The sequence below is a fragment of the Anabas testudineus genome, chromosome 23 (assembly GCF_900324465.2).
Source record: "Anabas testudineus chromosome 23, fAnaTes1.2, whole genome shotgun sequence".
In the NCBI taxonomy this organism is placed as follows: domain Eukaryota; kingdom Metazoa; phylum Chordata; class Actinopteri; order Anabantiformes; family Anabantidae; genus Anabas; species Anabas testudineus.
The window spans coordinates 4,283,808-4,303,846 of NC_046631.1; the positions used below are offsets into that span (position 1 = coordinate 4,283,808).

Consider the following 20,039-nt stretch of genomic DNA (forward strand, 5'->3'; position numbering starts at 1 on the left):
GTTTCTAAAACTCTTCAGCTTAAACAGTCATTTAACCTGTTTAAATATCATTTTATGTATAATTTCAAGCTAAAGCGGTTGAAGCTGATATTTTTTACAGCGCACGGTGACCATTGATGATTCCCGTAGTCCAGGATCAGGCTCAGCAGCTTACAGCAGATTTGAGGTAGGCAGCCCTGTTGTCGTTATCCAGGCTATAGAAACCCTCCTAACCATGATCAGACTGTGCTTATGTCACATCACTGCTGACGTGGGTCATAGTGTAAGAGTTAATTCAGATGTTCAGGAGTTCCTGCAGTTTTAGGGAAGCGCCCCGATGGGCATGTCCTGCCCCATTACAGCTGACTCCACACCCTGCCTGCTGTTTATATGGAGTATCCGCGAACCACTGCACCAGTGTGCTGTGTGCAGGAGACTCCTAGTGTCTCATCGAGAGGACGTGTTAGTTTAACACAGTGTTTCACAGTTTGACTGGTGCGTAATTGTTGTGGGATTGGATAGTTGGTGAACCTCACTTTATTCATTCAAGCAGCTGTGGACGACGTTACTGGTAAGTAGAATATATTATCATAATTATTAATAATTATCTTTGTGATACACACAGGTTAGTGCGACTGCTGGTACCTATTTCTATCTGTTTATTGGTTAATAATTTATAGCCCCCACTTGTTTATAATAATGGTTTTATTATTTGGTAATAAATCATGTGTTCATTCATTTCCCATAAGCAATATTCTCATTGGCTAACACTTGTTTCTCTGTTGGAATGAAAGACCAAAATCTGTTTAATGACACTTTAACATGTTTTAAATGTGCAGACATCACAATCCTACAATATAAAAATGCAGATTCATACACTGTGAGTCTCTATTCTGGAATGATCAACATTGCAGAAACTGGATGAGTCACTAGGGTTTAAATGACAACTCTTTGATTTATGGCTTGTCCTAGTGTTTAAGCCTTCACTATTATATAGAAAGCCACACACCTTGTACGTGAGTTGTGGCATGAGAAGGTGAAGGTGCAGTTATTGTAATACACACTGAAGTCCAGTAGATGGAGCTGTTGCACAAACGGTGGACATGTGTAACCCACTATACCCAGTGACACTAACAGCTCACTGAGGAAATACTCCCAACAGGCCTCTGTTAAATAGTTACAAGCTATATAAAAATACTGCAGTGAATAGTCCGACTTACGTCAATAGTTCTTTTATTGACATATAGCTCCATATATAGGTCATTTCAATATTGGATCACATCACATTTTCAAGGAGGATGTTCAAAGCGGTCACGAGCTGGGTGGCAAGCGCCAGCTCTCAATCGCCTGTTGTTTCCTTTACACAAGCCTGGCGCTGCGTGTGCATACTTATCAGAGTAATTATTTTGATTTCAGCTAGGGTTTGCATGTCAGCCTCCACATGTCTCATATGGGTTTGGCACTATTCTATTATTAGACATACCCAGTGCAACAACTCCAGTGTGTGAATGTGAGTGTGTTTTTTCCTGAAGGTGTATCCTTGAGATAAAACTTTTATTTGTACAGTAAAAAGATAAAATCTTTGTTTAGGCTGCACACTCCAAGGATGACATCAGTTGCATTTAGACTGTAACTGAACATGGAGGTAATCACTTGTCTCTTTGTCTCTGCTCCTTCTATTGTCTTGCACTCAGATGTTACACATATTTCACAACACTGGATTTAAAAGAAGTGCATTGGCTGACAGTAAAACACAGCTGAAGGTATTTGCCTTGCAGTGGCACCTTGCAACACAGACTTTACAACTTTTGTTACCTGTGTTGACCCACATTTTGTTCTACAGCGATTATCTGCAGTTAAAACGATCAGATTACCTGAAATGATCCTGGAAGCTGTGATTGGGCCGAGCTTTTCCTGTTTCATTCCCAGCATTAGTTGTAGGAAGATATTGCCTTAAGACATACTGTTCTATGGCCACTTATTTCTGTAATAGCATATTCGGCCCCAGCAGTGCAAGTTGTTCTTCACAATGTCTGAATTTGACAAACATGTATGTTTCATGAGCACCAGTGCTGTGTGTTACATATTTTATGTTTGTTTCTATATATTGAAGAGGCTGATATTTGATTAAAGATGCAACAGTTCATATTTTTACAATAACAATGGGTCAAATTACTATTAGCAAAGTGAAAAAGGGGCCCCTAGAGGCCAATCCACAGAGAATTGCCACATGACGGTGTGGTTTCTAGCACCTTTTCAGGGTGTTTTTGGATCTTTCAGATTCCAGTCATTCGTTTAGTTTTCTTTTCACTGCTTCCAGAAACTCCTTTTTCACCAAGCCACTTCCAGTATTCACTATTGTTTAAATAACTGTATGAAAGTCTACGTATCATTTATTAGATGTCTTTAACTGTACTGTGACTGATAAAGGGTTGTTGATCCCAGCTGACTTGCTAAAAGCCTAAACTAACAGTTTTAACAATCAAAATGTGTCAAACGTAATCTCTGTACGTAGCGATCACAATGAACAGTGCATATGTTGGACCAAAAGGGAGTCTGTTGCTTCTAAATAAGTGGCTTGTCAGTGTTGTAACGACTGCCTGAGTGAATAGGGAACTGTTCACTGACACATTTGCTCTATTAAGTTAAAAGTTCACAGTATGCTATGTACAATTTGTTTCTGTTGCTCGCAAGTGGGGGAAAAAAAAGTTGTAACCACATCATAAAGAGGCTGGTGTTCTCTTTAAAATATAAATGCCATCAGATGTTAGTGTGGAGTTAAATGTCATTGACCATATGACTAAATGATGCCTCGGCCCTGTTGATCTTTACATGGCTGCATAAATCACTCCTACTTTGCCCTGTAGCACAGATGTAGTTGAAAGGTTTGACAGGATGATCATCTATCTGTATCAACTATTAGTCATACCTAGACAGCAGTATTGCAGCTTTTACACGAAATTACAGTAAACGCTTCTGGAAACGTATGGTGTAAACCTTTCCATCGAATGGAATTGTACAATATGGAAGTAAGAGTAAAAAAAAAAACCAAAATGGAAATGTGAGTTGTTTCCAGTAAATGCTAATACAGACAGTGCTTGTACTGTATATGTGTAGGTGGTGAGTAGGTGACAAGGATTCAGTACCATTTCCACTTAATCATAGTTCATTTCAAATAGAATTTTTTTTGCCATTTACGACAAAATGACAAAAAAAAAAAAAAAAGGTAAGAGGACGTGCAGCATGACTTGTATGACAGTACACTTACACCTTTTTTGTGTGTTGCTAAAGAGGAAAAACTCTCCAACACCAAGGCCCCGCCTCTTCATGTTTAAATCCTCTTTCCAGCTGCTTGTCTTTCACTCTGCCAACACTACACACTGGATACCATCACATCCACGACTGTCCAACTGAGCACTGAACCTCGCTTCGACCCTGCCACGAGCCCAGCTGCAGAAGAAGAAGAAGAAAAAAAACAGGGCCTGGGCAAGAAAGAGGAATAGAAGAAGTCCAGTACTGGCCAGTGAAAATGATTCTATGGGTTACCTTGCTGTTGTCTCACTACTGCTTGAGTCTGAATGAAGCTGCAGCAGAACGCACAACACTGGAGAGGATAGAGAAATGTGCCACCAGGTGCTCTCAGGTAAGAAAAAAAAAAAAGCATCTTCAGAAGCAGTAAAAACTAATGACTTTGCATTCCCATTGAGCTGAATAGAAATAACTTCTGCTCTTTCCTAAAGCTACATTACAGCAGTGGTGTTACATTCTACACTAATGCAGACAGTTTTGCTCTACTACTGCTCCTGCTTTCATTGCACACTGGTATTACAGTAGTAAAAAACCAAACAATAGTAAATCAGTAATTTGTTTTGACACAGTTTTGAATTATGCGATTTATGAGGTAGGGTTGGATTTCCAAGCGGGAGCTATTGTACATTTCAAAGCCAATTCTTGACACACATCTTGTAAAGGGGAGCATGTGCAGGACAGCAAGTCAGCACACAGGCAAATTCGACTGAGGCTACTGTACAGTATGCTCTGAATCCCATACTCACTGAATCATTTACTGGCAGGAAACCAAAACAGTAAAGATCAAGTTGGGTGGCTAACACTTTTTCCAAGCTTGCTTCTCTGTCAGTGACCTTAAACTCTAATTGTTTTTAATGTATCTTTTTTGTCAGTGTTGCAAATGCACCATAAAGGTATCCTTTCCCCATGCATGTTGCTGCATGTGCACTATACATACTCAACGGCGCAAATCATTGTGCTGTTGTAACATTTTAAAACCCTGTGTTGACTCTCAAAACGTCAGCTGTCATTTAACTGTGAGATACTGGATACTGTTTGTTATTCTAAGCATAGTGATGATAGCTCAGGACTCTGAACACAGCCCTAATATGTGGACTACACAAAGAGCATCATATTTGGAAAAGCCTTGGTGCTTTTGATGATAAATGACGTCTTCACGTCATACAGATGGAAAGATAGTACAAGCATTAGTCATGACTGATCCCAAGCATATCTGGAATATTTCTAAGAGAGCATATTGTTTCCTGGCTATAGAATAAACAAGGATGTATTTATTTTGTTTGGGAGCGAGCCAAGGCATGATTTGCATGCTTCAAATCTAATTTCATTTAAAGTGAGAATAATGCACTAAATTAGCTGCAGCAAAAAAAAAAAAAAAAAAAAAAAAACACAGTCAGGTTGTGATTCACCTGAAGGAACAACCAGGATATAAAAAGCTGGGAATCCCCCTTTTTAGGAGAGCTGTCAACTTTGTTCTCTGGGCATAAAATTACTCTCTTAATTGATCCTAGAAAGGTTTCATAGAAAAGAGTAACGTGACGATTCACTTCATTGCATCTTTTTTTTTCCTCTTTCCTTGTAGGGCCTTCAGTGCAAGCCCAAGGCAAATGGTGAGTGTACGGGTAGACGTGCTACAACACATCTCCAATTGTGCATGCAAATCTTACATGATTGCACACAATATATTTACACTGACACAATTTCAATGTCATGTCACCAAAGAAATTCTACTGAAACTCATAGATCATTTTTTATAAGATGGGAAAGCGAGGTGTATTACCTAAAATACAACTTGAAAAGCATTTAATTACTTGACTACAATGAAAAGAAATTCCTGCTGGGCTACTCTAACCCTGCTATACAGTGCATCATTGCTGCTCACTCTATGTGGGCGTCAAACAAAAGCATTGCATTGTGCTCGCTGTCGTATTAAACCTGAGCACAATCCATGAAAGCTATAAAAAGGAATCGGGATGTTTTGAATGACAGACGACCGTGAAGAAAATGTGATTGCGTTGTTCTTCCCTATGAATAATTGAGGAAGGAAAAAAAAAAAAAAAGCAAAGCTCGTAGGTTTTTCTCACTGCCTGCCCAAAAGCTCCTTAATTTGAACCGGTAGCCTCTTTCCATAGAAGCACACACCCCATGTGACACTTCAAAAAGCATGATGTAGAATTCTGGTTCCCAGCAAAACCCACATGCCCATTTTACTACTGGAACAAATAATGTGTTATGTCTTTTTTTTTTTTTTTTTTTTTTGTCCTGGATCTGCCCCGGTGTAGATCTGTTTCCTCCTCCATGCCAGAGCCACGCTGAAGTTCTCAACGCCTCATCAGTGTTCCGCAACATCAGCCTTTCCACGGTCATGAGCTGTCAGGGAAGGCAGAAGTGCTCACTACACCTCAGAATCAAAACGGTGTTGCAGCTTACTGGTATGTACATGATTCATCTTGTGAACATTCATCAGATTTTAGTAGCATGAGTCCACTCCAACATCCCATATAAACACACTACAGTAATAAAAGTAAAGGGGAAACTACCACGGAGCTCCTCAATCAATGAGCAGACATTAGCCATCAGGCTTTCTGCAAGGTGAGGATGTTGAGGATGAATCACTGGGCTTTTTTTTTTTTTTTTTTTTAAGCGGATGACTTCACTTGGTGATGGCTGATGACAGAGCGCTGAACCTTGGTCTTGTCAAACTTTATTTTTTTTTTTTGTAATATGTGATGAATGAGTGGTGTTTCTCACACATCTGTGTTATGAATAATATACAGTGTGATAGCAATGCATGCCACCACCCTACTGTAAACCAAAACATGAAACTTGACACAGTCGTGGTGGCTTTAAGTGAATATTTACTCAGATAGTATTCACTAACCTATGTATGGAGAGGTTTTCTTCTCTCGTGCTAGCTGGATAGTTACCTTTAGACTTTGCTTGTGTTCAAGTACCACTGCTGGCTCCTTGATGTTAGCTTGGTGTGTCTCTGTGTAGTGCCTTTATGGGAGGTATAAGGGACTTTTACAGTTAACATCAAGGGCCCCTTTTCCCATTTAAAATTTTTTTTTTTGGCTGACCCCAAACATTTGCCTGGAGTTCCTCTCCTGATGCTGTGTTCCTGTTAGTATCAGATCCCTTTCACAAGTTGTTTGTTATCTGATTTATTGTTTTCCTTGATGAGGAAGTTTAATATGACTGTGGGTGTATGCACTTATCGAGGTTTAACATGGTTATGAAGGTGAAGGAAGTCTAGTTTACAAAAACAATTTTCCATGATCAAACTTCTGTTTTTTTTACATTTTGACTGTGTCAAACTTTTTGTTCCTGATTCCACAAACACTTCACAATCAAGCTGTGGTCAAAACATATATGCAACTAGATGCATACACACATGCAACAGGTGCTTCTGACTAGGGTGGGGAAATCCCCTTGATCTTGTTATCAAGTTTGTTTTTAGTCTTTAGTCAACTTATCTAATAAAACAATAAAGTATGACACATGCGGGAGCAATCTTCTGCTGTGGCAACTGAACTGGTGCCAACTCACACTAAAGTGCATTAGAAGTTAAAAAGACTTGTTTCTGTATCACACTGGGTATCTTCAAAGCATCTGCTGGCGTCTGACTATGACTATGATGATGTTTTTTTTCAAGCAGAGCACATCCACGGCGTGTCCATGTGCACCGTCACCGCGGGCATGTTGATGAATTGCCGAACCTTCAGCTTCACAAGAGCGTCGAGAGAGAGAATGTCTGGACTGCAGGTACCTCAGTGCCATATGTCAACAATTAGCTTTAATCCACGGTGTGACGCAACAGTGACTTTACTGTTAAAGTATGTATTGATGTGTCAGCATTGTGCAAGCTGCCAGCATCAGTTGGGTGAAATGTTACACAATTCTGCCTCCATATAACAAATTCCTGACATGAAAGATCACTGTGACACAACCCATAGCAGAAAAGTCAGAGAGCGTTTTTTGTTTGCCTCTCTTTTGGGAAGGTGGAAGTCGAGAACGACTGCACTGATGTCTCGCCGAACCAGCAAGTGCAAGTAATGGTGAAAACTGTGCCAAACTACTGTGGCATAACCTGGACCGGTGCCTATGATGCTCCCAGTAAGAACAAATGCATGTTTATACAAGTATGCAAATGCACACGCGATGCACACACTCATGAGCGCCTGACTGTGCTCAAACAGGAAACAGAGAGCGGGAATGTAATGGAGTAGATAGTAAATAGGTGACAGGAAGTGGTGGTGTTTAATCTCCTTGTAAATTACGGTGACGGTCGACATTAGAATCATGTTAATTTCATGTCATGGTCGGATTAAAGTAAATGACTCGCAGAGAAAACTGTAGTAGGTGGGTGTTAGATAAAATGTACACACTCAGATGTCTTACCTTTCTACACAGAATGCAGCAGTGAGGATTTGCGAAGACACGTCCCAGAATGTATCAGTAAGTGCTTCTTTATGTCTACCTTATTACCTTTTAGCCTTTGAAACACATGTCATGTCTTAAATGGTTTTTTTTTTCTGTCTTTTTATAGCTGGTAGACTCTCGTACGAGGTCGACACAGAGAGGAAGGAGATCAGCGTCAATGTGTCCGACATGCTTGAGGATCACAACTACCACCTTCGTCTGTGCCACAAAGATTTCATCTGTGTTGGCAAAGGGGCCAGTACACTGGTGAGTTCCTTTATTTACTCATAACTAAGACTCATTTTTGTGTGTTGCAAAATATTGAATAGGAACCGGGGGTCAGGCAGGTTATTACATACAATGCAAGAGAACCAAAGTTACAAAACAAACAGCATCTTGAAGGGCGGTTGCCGCTTCAAGGGTTAAGAAAGGCGCAACACTTTAAGTTATGTGTGTGCAGGATAAGTGAGTGGATGGATACATGGGTCCACTTAGTTAATACCCAGATTCCTGGATTTTGAGTACAATGAAGCATCAGTTTTAAAAAAGCTGCGTGACCGTTCTTACTTATTAACACGTTTGGTTACTTGAAACCTTTGTTGTCCAAGTGAGTCAGGAAGTCATGCACTTAGATTCATCATTACTAAGTGGTAGATCTGACATTCATTAGCTGCGTAAGGGAGGATCAGAGTAGAATCATATGACCAAACATGCTTTGCAGCAGCGGCAGATGTCTTTGCTTTGCTTTCTAACTTTAATTTGTTTCCTTTTCAGATAAAGAAGGAGGAACCCAAGAAGAGAGTCGTCTTCCCTTATTCCAGACCTTTACCCTGCCTCTGTATCGAGGTATCGTTACAGTCACCTGTCCTAGTTTTAGGCGCCTATGATCTGTTTGTTTTTTTTCACATGCATTGAATTTCATTAACTCATTAAGACCTTGCTCATAGGGCTGGTCAGCTGTGGTGGACGCCCCCAGGGTCCAGGTGTGCCCTTTCAAAGACCGTGAGTCACTCGTTTCCATTTAGCATCTCAATACCGATACTGTTTCGCTTGACGCCACTGTGACCAGCTGATTGTGACGCAGGTCTTGAGGAACTTTGGTTTGGAGTTACCTTTGACCCCCTGGAGCAGACGCTATCATGGGAGCCTGCCTGTCCAGTGAGCGCTGTTGTCGCATTGTGTCAGAAAAGAGAGGATGGCGTCTGTGTGGCTCTGCCTCACACCACCCAGAATGTTAGCAGAGAAAAGGTACAAGCCTTGAAAATGTTCCTGCTTCTATTTTTCACCTTTCAGTGTTCCTAGCTGCAGGTGATGCCATGCCAGAAATGCCTCTCAGAGCATAGATGAAATGAGATCAAGTTACAGATCGGATACGGGGAACTCAGAAACCAGACTGCCTGAGGGCTTTTGTTTTTTGTTTTGTTTTTTTCCTCAAAGATGAGTCACTGCTCCTGAAAAATTCCCCAACCTTATAACAAGGCATCACCACATGAGCATGAACAGTTCCATGAATCGGAACATGCTATGGTCACTGGAAGAGAACGATAACGAGTCCAAGCTCATTCGAATGTTTTAACTCATCCTATAGAAATGTTATATTGTCATTAGTCAAACCAGAATAATATAAAGTTGGTTAAAACTGCTGTTGGTGTGGTGCTAATGCAAGAACAAAGAAAGAGCCACCACCCAGGCTCAGCCAAAACTATGTGTGTCAGTATGAAAGAAAAAACCATGTATGTCACCTGAAGTAAACCCGAGGCTGTGTCACTGGAGAAGGGAACTCTCAGTAAATGTAAAAATAGCCTGTGACGCAGAGTGTCTCCCTTATGAAAGTTGTATCTAAGTGACCTCAAAAAAAGTCATGAGCAGTGACGTTCCATAACTCCAGCCCATCTAAGGAGTTTCCAAGCCCGCTTGTGTTCGAGTAGTGTTATCTCATGATCAACTATCTTAACCCTTTAAAATCTGCTTTTCAGATAGAATTCACTAAAGTGGATCCACATCCTCAGCTGTGCATAAAGGTAACGACCGCTCCTATGCCTTTTACTCTTTGGGAGTTTTCACTTTTACAGTAACAATTGACAAAAACAGCTAGAAAAGTTGTTCTGTTACAGGTTATGTGCCAAACTATTGCTTTGGCAGGCAGTGTGTTCCTTTTGGTGGGTGGATTTTATAAGCCAAGCTGCTTCCTCCTATTTTCAGTTGCCGTACTAGGCTGTGTGCCTGTGGGGAAAATTGATATGTAGAATTTCTGCCAGCAAACTGTTTCTAGGTAACCAGCTGCTGGTGTTAGGCTTTCTATTTTCAAAACAACCTTTTTTTCCAATGTCATCAGCTAAGTCTTGGCTAGTAGCGCATATTTCCCATAAGTTCGATCAATACGGTTCAGTATCAATTTCACGACATCATTGCATTAGAGCACTAATGGCCTTGTTTCCCAGAAGGGTCCCATATATTAATAAAATTGTATGCTAACAGCTGGTGATAAAGATTGATGCCTTATAAACTAGAATGTATTTGGTGATAAACAATAGGCAGTAAATGTGTAAGTGATGTATTATAGAAGCTGGCAATATATTTCCCAGTGGCCACTTGAGGTATTGCAACTGAAAAAATATCCCTGCAGCCCAAGATTTATTTTTCTCCCAGACAAAAGATATAGTGTGTGCAAAACTAACAACAGGAGGTGTGAAACTACTTAAAAGGTCATTACTCTTTGTAGTTTGTTTACCCATGGTTTTATAATTGTATATACTTCCCATAATGCATCCATGGTTTTGGCTCATTGCAGCAGTGTGAGATACCTGGTGATCTAACCACAAAGCAGAAGTAATAGTGCCATTGTAACCTCCAGTTTTACTGCAAATATGATTTAGAACAGTGGTGAAACTGTTCACTGGAAGTGTTTACTGTAGACATGGTGAAACATGTCAGATATGATTCTGTGATGGAAGTGATCTGCTCTCTTTGATCTGCTTCTTATATCTAAGGATTACTTCATGAGTGTGTTTATTTTACTGCTGAATGACGATTACTTCACAATATAATTACATCTTTCTTCAGTTTACTTCAGGCTCTCAGTCCTGGACCCGGTGCCCTTTTGCTGAAGGGAGATTCCAAGGTACTACTTTATCTCTGATCGACAAGCTACTCATTCACAGCGCAGACCGAGTGCTACGATAACTTTCTAATCTGTCCTGAGACAGTTAATTATAATGACAGCTGTGCAATCATTTCCAGCATGGGAGGTGGTGGTGAAAAGACAACAAGGTCACGAAGAAGTGAAGATGCTGGCACAGACCACAGCGACTTTTTCTGTGGGGCTCTGTGTGAGATCTGCAGAGTCTGGTTTGTGCCAGATCACTGAAACACACACCGTGCATGTGGTACGTATCACACACTAGCCAGGGAAACCACATCTGAACTCAGGGCAGGGACAGCGTTTCGAATAGCAAAAAGTAATTTCCTTATTTGGTATTTGATGATGATGACGGTGGATGGTGTTTTCACACACACTGCCGTAGATGTCCAGTTGTAGCAGGTCACTCGTTTTCCTACGTATCTAACTTTCTGCTTTTCATATACGATGGGGCTGCCCCAACATGCTTGCACTTATTGAAAATCAACCTCTTGTGTGCCCAATATGTATTTATTTTTTTGCTATTGAGAAATGTTTTCTCTAGGCGATGTAATTTCAAACCACTTTTTGTCATCAACACAGTGATTAGACGTAATTACATTTCTAAAATGGTTGTAAATTGTAGCAATCAGAAGGGTAATTTCCAACACTTTGGTCACATGTAATGTGTGCAACAACATGTTTTGTAGTATCGCGGCTGCAGGAAGACATTAATCCTGACTTACTTTCATGACATGGCTGAAAAACAGAACCCATAACAAGATCTATTACATATGGTAAATGGCCTAAGGATGTTTTTATTTCTTCTCTTTTTCTCAGGAGAAACATAAAGCTGTTGGCTTAAACCTGACAGGAGAACTATGCAGTTCTTGTCTTCAGGTATGTTTTTATAGTCAATAGATCCATTGAAGTAAACTGAATGTACTTTAGACTGACTTTGTAAGTTTCAATGTATTTGGACAGGTGAAGAGGCTCAATGTGAATTATGCTGTACCAGTTATTTACTGTCTTGATCAATGCAGTAAGTATGATTTTAGGGATACTGTGCCTTATTTGTTTTTAACCCTCATCTCCTTGCTTATCTTCTTTTCGCTCTCACCCTGTGTGGTCTAATCGGGGTCTGTCATGGTGTTGTTTTCCTTCCTTTCGCTTTAAACATTGACTACCTGAAGCGCCGCATCCATTTGAAATGCAAATGCTTTCCACTACTTATTAAACATGTGTTTTGAAGCTGCAGCAGAGCATATATTAACTATCAAAAAACCTCCAATAGAATACAGATGCATGTGCTCCAGTTTTCCCTAAGCGGTGTCTTGGTACCATTTGGTAAAGTGAAGAGGATTCTTTGCACCAGCATCATTTACCTCACTTTATTCTTGTGTGAAATAATGCATGAAGCCTCATGTGTAAACATAGGGACTCTGAAGAAAACACCATCTCTGATGCGCTGTTCTCATGCATAAATAAGAACTGACTCAACTTAAAACAGCAGGGAGCAGGATTTATAGTGGTGGTTTGATCTTTCAGAGAGAATATCTGATAAAATTGTTTTATTATGAGGCATAGTTCTTGGGAATAGTTCAAAGCTTTGGAAATTTGCTCTCTAGATGAGAGTTGGATGAGGGGAGTGATGCCGCTCTAAGGTGTTTGTGGTCAGTTATTTTAGCGTGGTAGACAGACAGGAAACAGGTGGCTAAAGCCAACCTTCTGCTGTCAGCTTCATATTAAACAGATCATCTTTTCTAACTTTGGGCAAATCAAGCAAAGAGACTGGAACAAAATGTCAAACTTTACCTTCAATAGATTGACATGAAATCCCATCATCTGTGCACCAGCCTTTACACTGTGAATTCTATCCACAGATCAGTCACTGCCTCGCAGACCTGTTCCTGTCAATCAACTCTCTTTTGACTTGACCTGGGTCATTGTTCCAGCTGGCGTTTGCCTCTCTGGTGTAATAATTGTTGCACTGGTGCTCCACATACTGTTAACCGGTAGGTAGAATCATCCTCAGGACTGCAGCATTATCTTTAATTTTTACATACTGTAAGTTAAGCCCTTGTTCCAAAATTGACTTGGGCTCGCTTCCACCCTTCAAATCCACACACTTCTATCTCCTGATAAGCGTGGGAGGGCTCAGAGCCGTGATTACACAATTAGCCAGGCCTGTTATTAACTAACATGTCCTATTGAGGCTTCGATATTGCACAGGGAACTAACCACATTTACAAGTGTTCTAAAGTTGCTCTCTCCTTAATATCTGACTGTACAGGAAATAACAAGTGCTCATATAATTGTGGTTGTAATCAGGTACACCGTGTCAAAAAATAATTATACACTTGCTTATTGCACATGTAAAACAATGTAAATAAGTGTTGTTGTCATTTTAATTTAGATTTATGACGGACTGAACATGAACTGACATGTTAACATATTTATAGCCTCGTATCTTTGGAAACAATTTGCAAAGCACGACACGCGACAACAAACAACAGTTGTGCTTGCTTTTAGTGTACAAGGGTGCATTTTTTTTTACTGGAATAAATGTAGATTTCACCTGTGAATGGATGGTTTACGGTAACCTAAAATTGTACATGCACATTGCGAATGCAAAATGAGGCACAACTCATTTGAATGAAAACCTGCCACAGAATGTATCAATAAATAAATTAGCATATTTCCGTATCTGATTGCATCTGTGTTCTATTTCAGTGTATCAGAGGAGGAAACAAAAAAGATGTCAGGATAAAAAGCAAATAGGTAAGATGAGCACGCTAATGCAGCTTACACAATTTCCAAAAAGCTCAGTTGTACCTGAAACCTGCAGCTGATCCTGTGTGTTGTTGCAGACTCTGCTCTTGAATGCGTGGTCCCTGCATTACAAACTCAACCTGGCCTCCATGGAGGCATCCTCGTACCCGATTCACCCCATTGTGGGAACGCTGAGAAGGCCACCTTAATCTCTAACTGACCAAACTGCGGTGCTTTGGTCCGATAACTTGCAATGTCCAGTATAAAGTCTGTGTAATGTTACACAACCCAGCTAAGTTCTCTGTTGGAAAGCAGTGCACAATTTTGTAACAAATATAGTGTGTGTACAGTATGTGCTGGTTAGTATGCTTGTTATACGTATTGGTTATTGTTATATATTCTGTGTGGTGTTGTCTGTAGTTATTGTTATTGTCTTTCTTTTTAAAGTTAAACTCTAAATTGCCCTGAAGTGCGAATGTGAGTGTAAATGGTTGTATGTCTGTAAGTCTGCCGTGTGATGGACGAGTGGCCTGTCCAGGGTGCACCCCAGCATTCCCGTGACCCTTCAGAGGACAAGCGGTTGAAATGATGGATCGATGGATTTTCATTCAGCTTGCAGCTAAACAGTTACAGTTTTAATTTAACTTTCTATTTTCTATTTTTCAATAAAATAAAATGCTAAATATCTTACGAAAGTGCTTTTTTCTGTACAGTGCACAAGAGCAACATTTCATGTGGTTATAGAGCTTTTCTTTATCTTGTTTTCCTTGTACGGGATGTTTACTATCGATTAGTCACGATGAATGCAGCATATCATTCACAACATTATGTAATATGACGTGCCGTATTGTCCACACCCTGAGTCCAGCTACCTGCCCCATCGACCACAGATCTCCTTCGGTATTTTAAACACAACAGGTTTCCAAGAAATGATTTCACCAGAGCGCTAATTGAGCACTTGTTCCAACACGTCAGCACCTGTGTCTAGGGTTTGCTTTGCGTATACATCATTCACACAATTCTGCTGGCATGGAGTGTGTTTTTATTCCTTGCAGAATGAAAAGAAAAAGAAAAGTATTACTGGGAGCTCATGAAACAACCCGCAGGATTTGGCATTACCATTCAGCTTTCAGCTATTTAACACCAAATGGTATTAATGATGTTGGTGAATCGCCAATGTCACGAATGTCTGTGAAAGAATTTGATGGATGTTGAAGTGGAGCCATAGCCTGCGTTGCAGGCATAACCATAAAAGCTAACATCTACATCTGTACCTTTGTTAATTCCCACATCGCTTCAGCTTATCACGTAGGAGTTGTTTGGACCCTCTATGAATCCAAACTCATTCCGGTCCAGTGCTTTGGCGTGAATGCACTTGATGTTAGTTTGTCTGGAAAGCTCTGGACATCTCTTCCTTCCTGCAACAACTCTTCCCCGTGTGATCCACATCTTCCTCTGAACAGGAATGGTTTCCACTCGGTTTACATATGCAAACGCTATTGCTAAAAACACACACACTTGGAGTAAGAAAACAGTGGCTTTTCTGTGCAGATACTTCGACAGATGGCCTGCAGGGAGTGAACAATCTGTCCAGTAGTCAGGCTTTCAGGAAATTGTTACTGTAAAACCCTAAATGGGTCGGTGTCGTGGCCAAGGTGTGATTAAACTCATTTCCTTGTTAGATTGGTGTTGAGTACACAATAAACAAGTGTGGAAAACACATGGCGAGTTAAAAACAAGTCAAGAGCAGAAAATAATGTCCTCTATCAGTTACTAATTACTTTACGGGAAGCAGGGATGTGAAAAGCAGTATATATTGTTATCCTGGACCACAGAGAGTGCACACACACACACACACACACACACTCGCGAGGGGATGCTTCCTCGTAGTGGAAAGGAATTGAATCTTCTTAGATGAATCATGAAACACGTTCACGAGTTCAGTAAAATTCACCTAGCATTGTGTTAGAGTGTGTTGTTATTAAATGTGTCATACCTTAGTCACATTGAGGAAATAATTGTATTTGCAGGACACTGGATTCCTGTAAACAGTGTTTTAATTCATGGTGACTAAGCAAAAAAAAAAAAAAAAAAAATCCGCTATAAATATCAGCCGTTGTTTCCATCCTGAAGTGATCCTGAACCTGAAACACATGATGGAAAATTTTCCAACCATATTTACAAACCCCTGACTTGCTTAAAGGGTCATTTCACCCGGCTCTCGCACTATAATGTGTATGAAGGTTTTATCATCATTACATTTATAATACAATTATTATAAACTCATCAGTCATAACATTAAAATCACTGATTGAACTGAATTGCATTGACTATTTCTTTGCAGTTGCACTTACTGAGCAAGTGAACAGTTAGTTCCCGAAGTAGTGCGAGCAGGAAATGGAAAGTAGGAAACGTTTAAAGTGAAGTAGAATATAAACTCGCTGCGTTTGCTAAAGACTCCGCTAAAGGTCAAGGAAAGACATACACTCTTCTAAGATAGTCTTGTCCAAAACAAGCACAATGCTTTCATGTAAAGGAGCAGTGTGTAAGGATTAGTGACACCTAGGGGTAAGGTTGCAAATTGCAAACATCCCCCTCCTCTCACAGTCCTCCTATTTGTTCTTCATCTACCTAATGGTGCCATAGTGTCAGTAATAAACTGCATTCATTTGTACTTTCAGATCACTGCACAATTATGAAAACATAATTATGATGGATCCCTCGAAGTCTTGCAAACCGCACCTTTAATACTGTTTACATATAGTGGCTGAAGGATACCAACGTGCCTCCAGGCTTGCTGGGATTCCCTTACGATTCTGCCAGCATGCAGTTTCTCTTTTAATCTGCACCTGGGTACATTTGTGGATATGCTCTGTTGACAGCAAAAAAAAAAAAAAAAAGAGGAAAGAAGTCAGTGGTAGAATGAGAGACACACCTTGCCAGAACTGCGTACTTAACAAACGTCAGCAAAGAGACAGTGATGCAAGGGAATAACTAAACAGAATGTTACGCGGAAAACATATTTAAGTACTGAGGTGGGGATAGAAATTAAAAGACAGTGTTGGGGAGTACCCAACCTAACTAGCCAAGCTTTTACAGCCTCCATTTTACTGTATATACAGAAATCTGTGGAAATCTTCACACTTGTGTGTCGCTTGTTTCTCAGGAGTGTGAGTCAGGGAGCAGCGAATCTTTCAGCTCTATCGAATCCACCTATATAGGATTTCAGACAAAAGCATGGCTCGATGATAAAATCCGAACAGTCATTCTCTGTATCAGTTATCAGGAAAGGATTGTCTGGGGTTTTCCTTTCCTTTCAGTCTAGAAATGTCAAGCAGAGACCTGACTGAAGCTTTAACCTGATCTGGTTGGATCACAAACGCAAACCACTCGTGACTTTCAACACTGATTTCAGTTGGAGAAAACTTTCACTAAACAAATGGTTTGCAGGTGGTGCAGCAGTGACGAACGAATGAAAGTCCACCCATGGTGAACAGTGCCATCATCTGGCTTCTCTTTCCTGAAGAGTTGTATTCACCTAAAATTCAGTATTATATCAGTACCAGTATTGATATGGCTGTATGCTTCGAGTCATAGCTGTGTTCCTGTGCTTCAAAAACCTCCTTGCATTTACCTCCTTGCATCATTCCCCTAATTTTGACTAGTCCCTTGTCCATAGCATGCTACTGCCACCACCATGCTTCACTGGATGGATTGGATAAGCTGTGGTAATACATGTAGATGAACAGTACATGGTGAAATAATGCTCGGAGTTCTGCTTAGAGAGCTTGTAGGTCTCATCAGACAAGAAAATCTTGTTCCTCAATCTCTCAATGTGCTATTTGGCAAACTCCATCAACCTTTGTATGCCTTTTAAATTAAGTAGCTTCCGTCTACTCGCTCTATCACAAAGGGCTCATTGATTGAGAGCTGCTGAGATCATTGTCATCCTTCCTGTAGGTTCTCCTCGTCTTGGCAGCAGACCCTGTGATTGTGGTTGTTTTAGTTGTTTTTTTAGTCAATGCTGCTGTGATCCTCCTCCTCTTGCCCTCACCACAAAATGTTTAGCACAGAGGAGATACAGAGAGTTTCTTGGGGTGCACGTCGTGGTTTTTCTCCTGATACGCAGTGTGTGAAATGAAAAAAATTGAGACTGAGACTAATTTTTTCATTAGTTATAAAAGCAGCACAAGCAGACAGATTGGCAGTAGCCAATTGATTTATTGAAAATGAATGTGCAATGACTTTATCAGTCAATCAACATTTCAGCCACAAGATGGCGGCGTTTACCAAGCGTTGACTTTGTTGGAACAGGGTAATTTGCCAGAATGATACAGTTTCTCCTCACTCCCCAGTTCATTAAGTGCACTTGATTAATTTGCTAATGCTTTAAAATATATAATATAACATAATAAGATTCAGATTTGGTTCCAAAATGCCGCAGACTAATGATGATAATAATAAATCATCCCTTGGATAAAAATGTTGTTGACAGCTGTCAGACAGTGGACGATGCTGCTTGTGGTTAGGAGGAACCAGGAGTCCATCACTGACCCTGCCTGTTATAGACTCCTTAACCAACTGAGCCTCCAATGTGTATTCAATATACCTGCTTTCAGTTTACCTTTCTTGGACTAGTTTCCTATATTTCCCAGGATGCCTTTTGTTAGCCTCCAGAGAACAGACAAAAAAACTGACTCCTTATTGGATCACTATAGACCGCGGAGTGATGGTTGTCATAGTCAAAGAGTAGTTTTAGATTTCCATACCTGGACTGATGTTGTGTTGTTCTCTGCAGACAAAGTTCAACAAAAGCAAGTTTGCTTTTTCAGTCTGATTAAGTGATTCACTTAGATTTTTGAAATATTTGCTAAAATTAACCTCTATTGTAACCGGGCTGGAATTATCTAAATATGATGTCATGCTGTCTGAGCTAGACCGGTTATCCACAGGGATAAAAATGCCAGGTACAGTGCCAACTCCTGCTTTTTGGTGAATGTTGCCCTCAAAACTAATCGAAATAAAAGGTATGGATGAAAACCGAGCCATATTTTAGATGGACGTTAGCACGCGGGATGATCCTAAAGTCCTTCAGGTGTTCTACTATCACTATCATGCCTCTTTATATGTTTGTGTCTGCCTCTATCTGTCTGTCCATCTACGTCTCTAAGCCCATGCAGGGAAAGAATGACAAACACGGAGGCCAGAGACAACAGACAGGGATGAGCTAATCCTTGTTGTGTAGGATTCCAGGCATTCCGATGGGGTGTTGTTCCCGGGCGGGCTAATCGGTGAGGGCCCACGCAGCGCTCGCGCCAGGGCTTTGTCCTAAACAAACAAACACGGGCCTTTTGGAGCCACAGAGGATGGAAATTTGATGTCAAACAGGCAGTTACAGACACACACACACACACACACACACACACAGGCACTGACGCCCTCAGGTATACATATCATAAAACACATGCACATAGGACAGGGTAACTGGGACAAAGGTGAAACATTTAAAGGTGAAAAGGGGAGAGTCAATGGGGGACGGGAAGATGAGATGTTTTTTCACTCTAAAATTGTCCAGTTGCTTCTGTACACCCATAAGCAGTTGCTTCTTATAGGGATGAGCTCGACGAACAAACTCTTGGGAATTGAAACTTTTTTTAATATAACACCCTTCTGCACCTGCAGGGTTGAGGTGGTGCCGGACGACAAGGTGAAGAAGCTCCAGAGCTTACAAGGATGAACGGTCAGGGGTTAGGGTTAGAGAGCTCGCAGCAAGGCCTGGAGTGTATAAAAAAAAAAAAAAGATGACAAAGTTATCAAACGAGGACGGAGACAAGGGGGCTTTCGAAGAAAAAGTGCAACACACGTTGGTAGGTCCTGTTGACGAGAATAGGAAAACCTCTCTCACACACACAGAGGCCTCTTTGTTCCTTTGTGAGTCATTCTAGAAAGGGCACAGCTGTAAACAGTCAAGATCAGTCCATTAGGCCTCGAGGTGCCGGAGCTCCACTGTTGACTGTGTATCCGGAAACAAACGGCAAGCTTGAGTCATCAATAAACAGAACAGTCAGATAAGTGTGTGTGTGTGTGTGTGTGTGTTTGGAGGGGATAATGGGAGGCAGGGAGAGGAGGAGTGCAGGGTTTAGAGGGATAATGGCGCAGAGTAGCACGGGGCAATGATCTCATGCCTCTCCTAGCTGGCAAACAAGGCCTTTTCCATGGGTTCCTATCTCTCTGTCACCCCTTCTGCTGTCTCTTTATAAATCCCTCCCTTTCTCTTTCACACTGGCAGCCCCCCCCCCCCCCCCACCTTTGCCGAGTGTTTATACTGGAGAGAAATAGTTTGTGGTGGCGGCGGCGATTCTTTCCATCCCTCGCCTCTCTCGCTAAATGGCCTCGATTCAAAGCGAGCGCATATCTACCCCAACCCTCCAAGCGTGCA

The 20,039-nt window shown here is 40.9% G+C and overlaps 1 protein-coding gene across 3 annotated transcripts; it reads left to right on the plus strand.

Annotated features, from left to right (window-relative positions):
• The first annotated feature begins 89 nt into the window (after positions 1-89).
• Positions 90-14,290, plus strand: il17rel (interleukin 17 receptor E-like). 3 transcript variants are annotated; one of them, XM_026361805.2, is made up of 19 exons: positions 90-166; positions 3,328-3,622; positions 4,871-4,898; positions 5,571-5,720; positions 6,944-7,053; positions 7,290-7,404; positions 7,702-7,746; positions 7,838-7,977; positions 8,485-8,556; positions 8,658-8,712; positions 8,795-8,958; positions 9,687-9,731; positions 10,774-10,831; positions 10,951-11,096; positions 11,669-11,728; positions 11,813-11,870; positions 12,712-12,843; positions 13,562-13,609; positions 13,699-14,290. In XM_026361805.2, the coding sequence occupies exons 2-19, from the start codon at positions 3,509-3,511 to the stop codon at positions 13,818-13,820; spliced, it is 1,662 nt and encodes a 553-aa protein (XP_026217590.1). In that variant the 5' UTR covers positions 90-166; positions 3,328-3,508; the 3' UTR covers positions 13,821-14,290. The 3 variants fall into 3 exon arrangements, with proteins under 3 accessions (XP_026217590.1, XP_026217589.1, XP_026217591.1); XM_026361804.2 differs by lacking the exon at positions 90-166 and adding an exon at positions 190-550; XM_026361806.2 differs by lacking the exon at positions 90-166 and adding an exon at positions 192-550 and having other exon boundaries at positions 6,947-7,053.
• Positions 14,291-20,039: the final 5,749 nt, after the last annotated feature.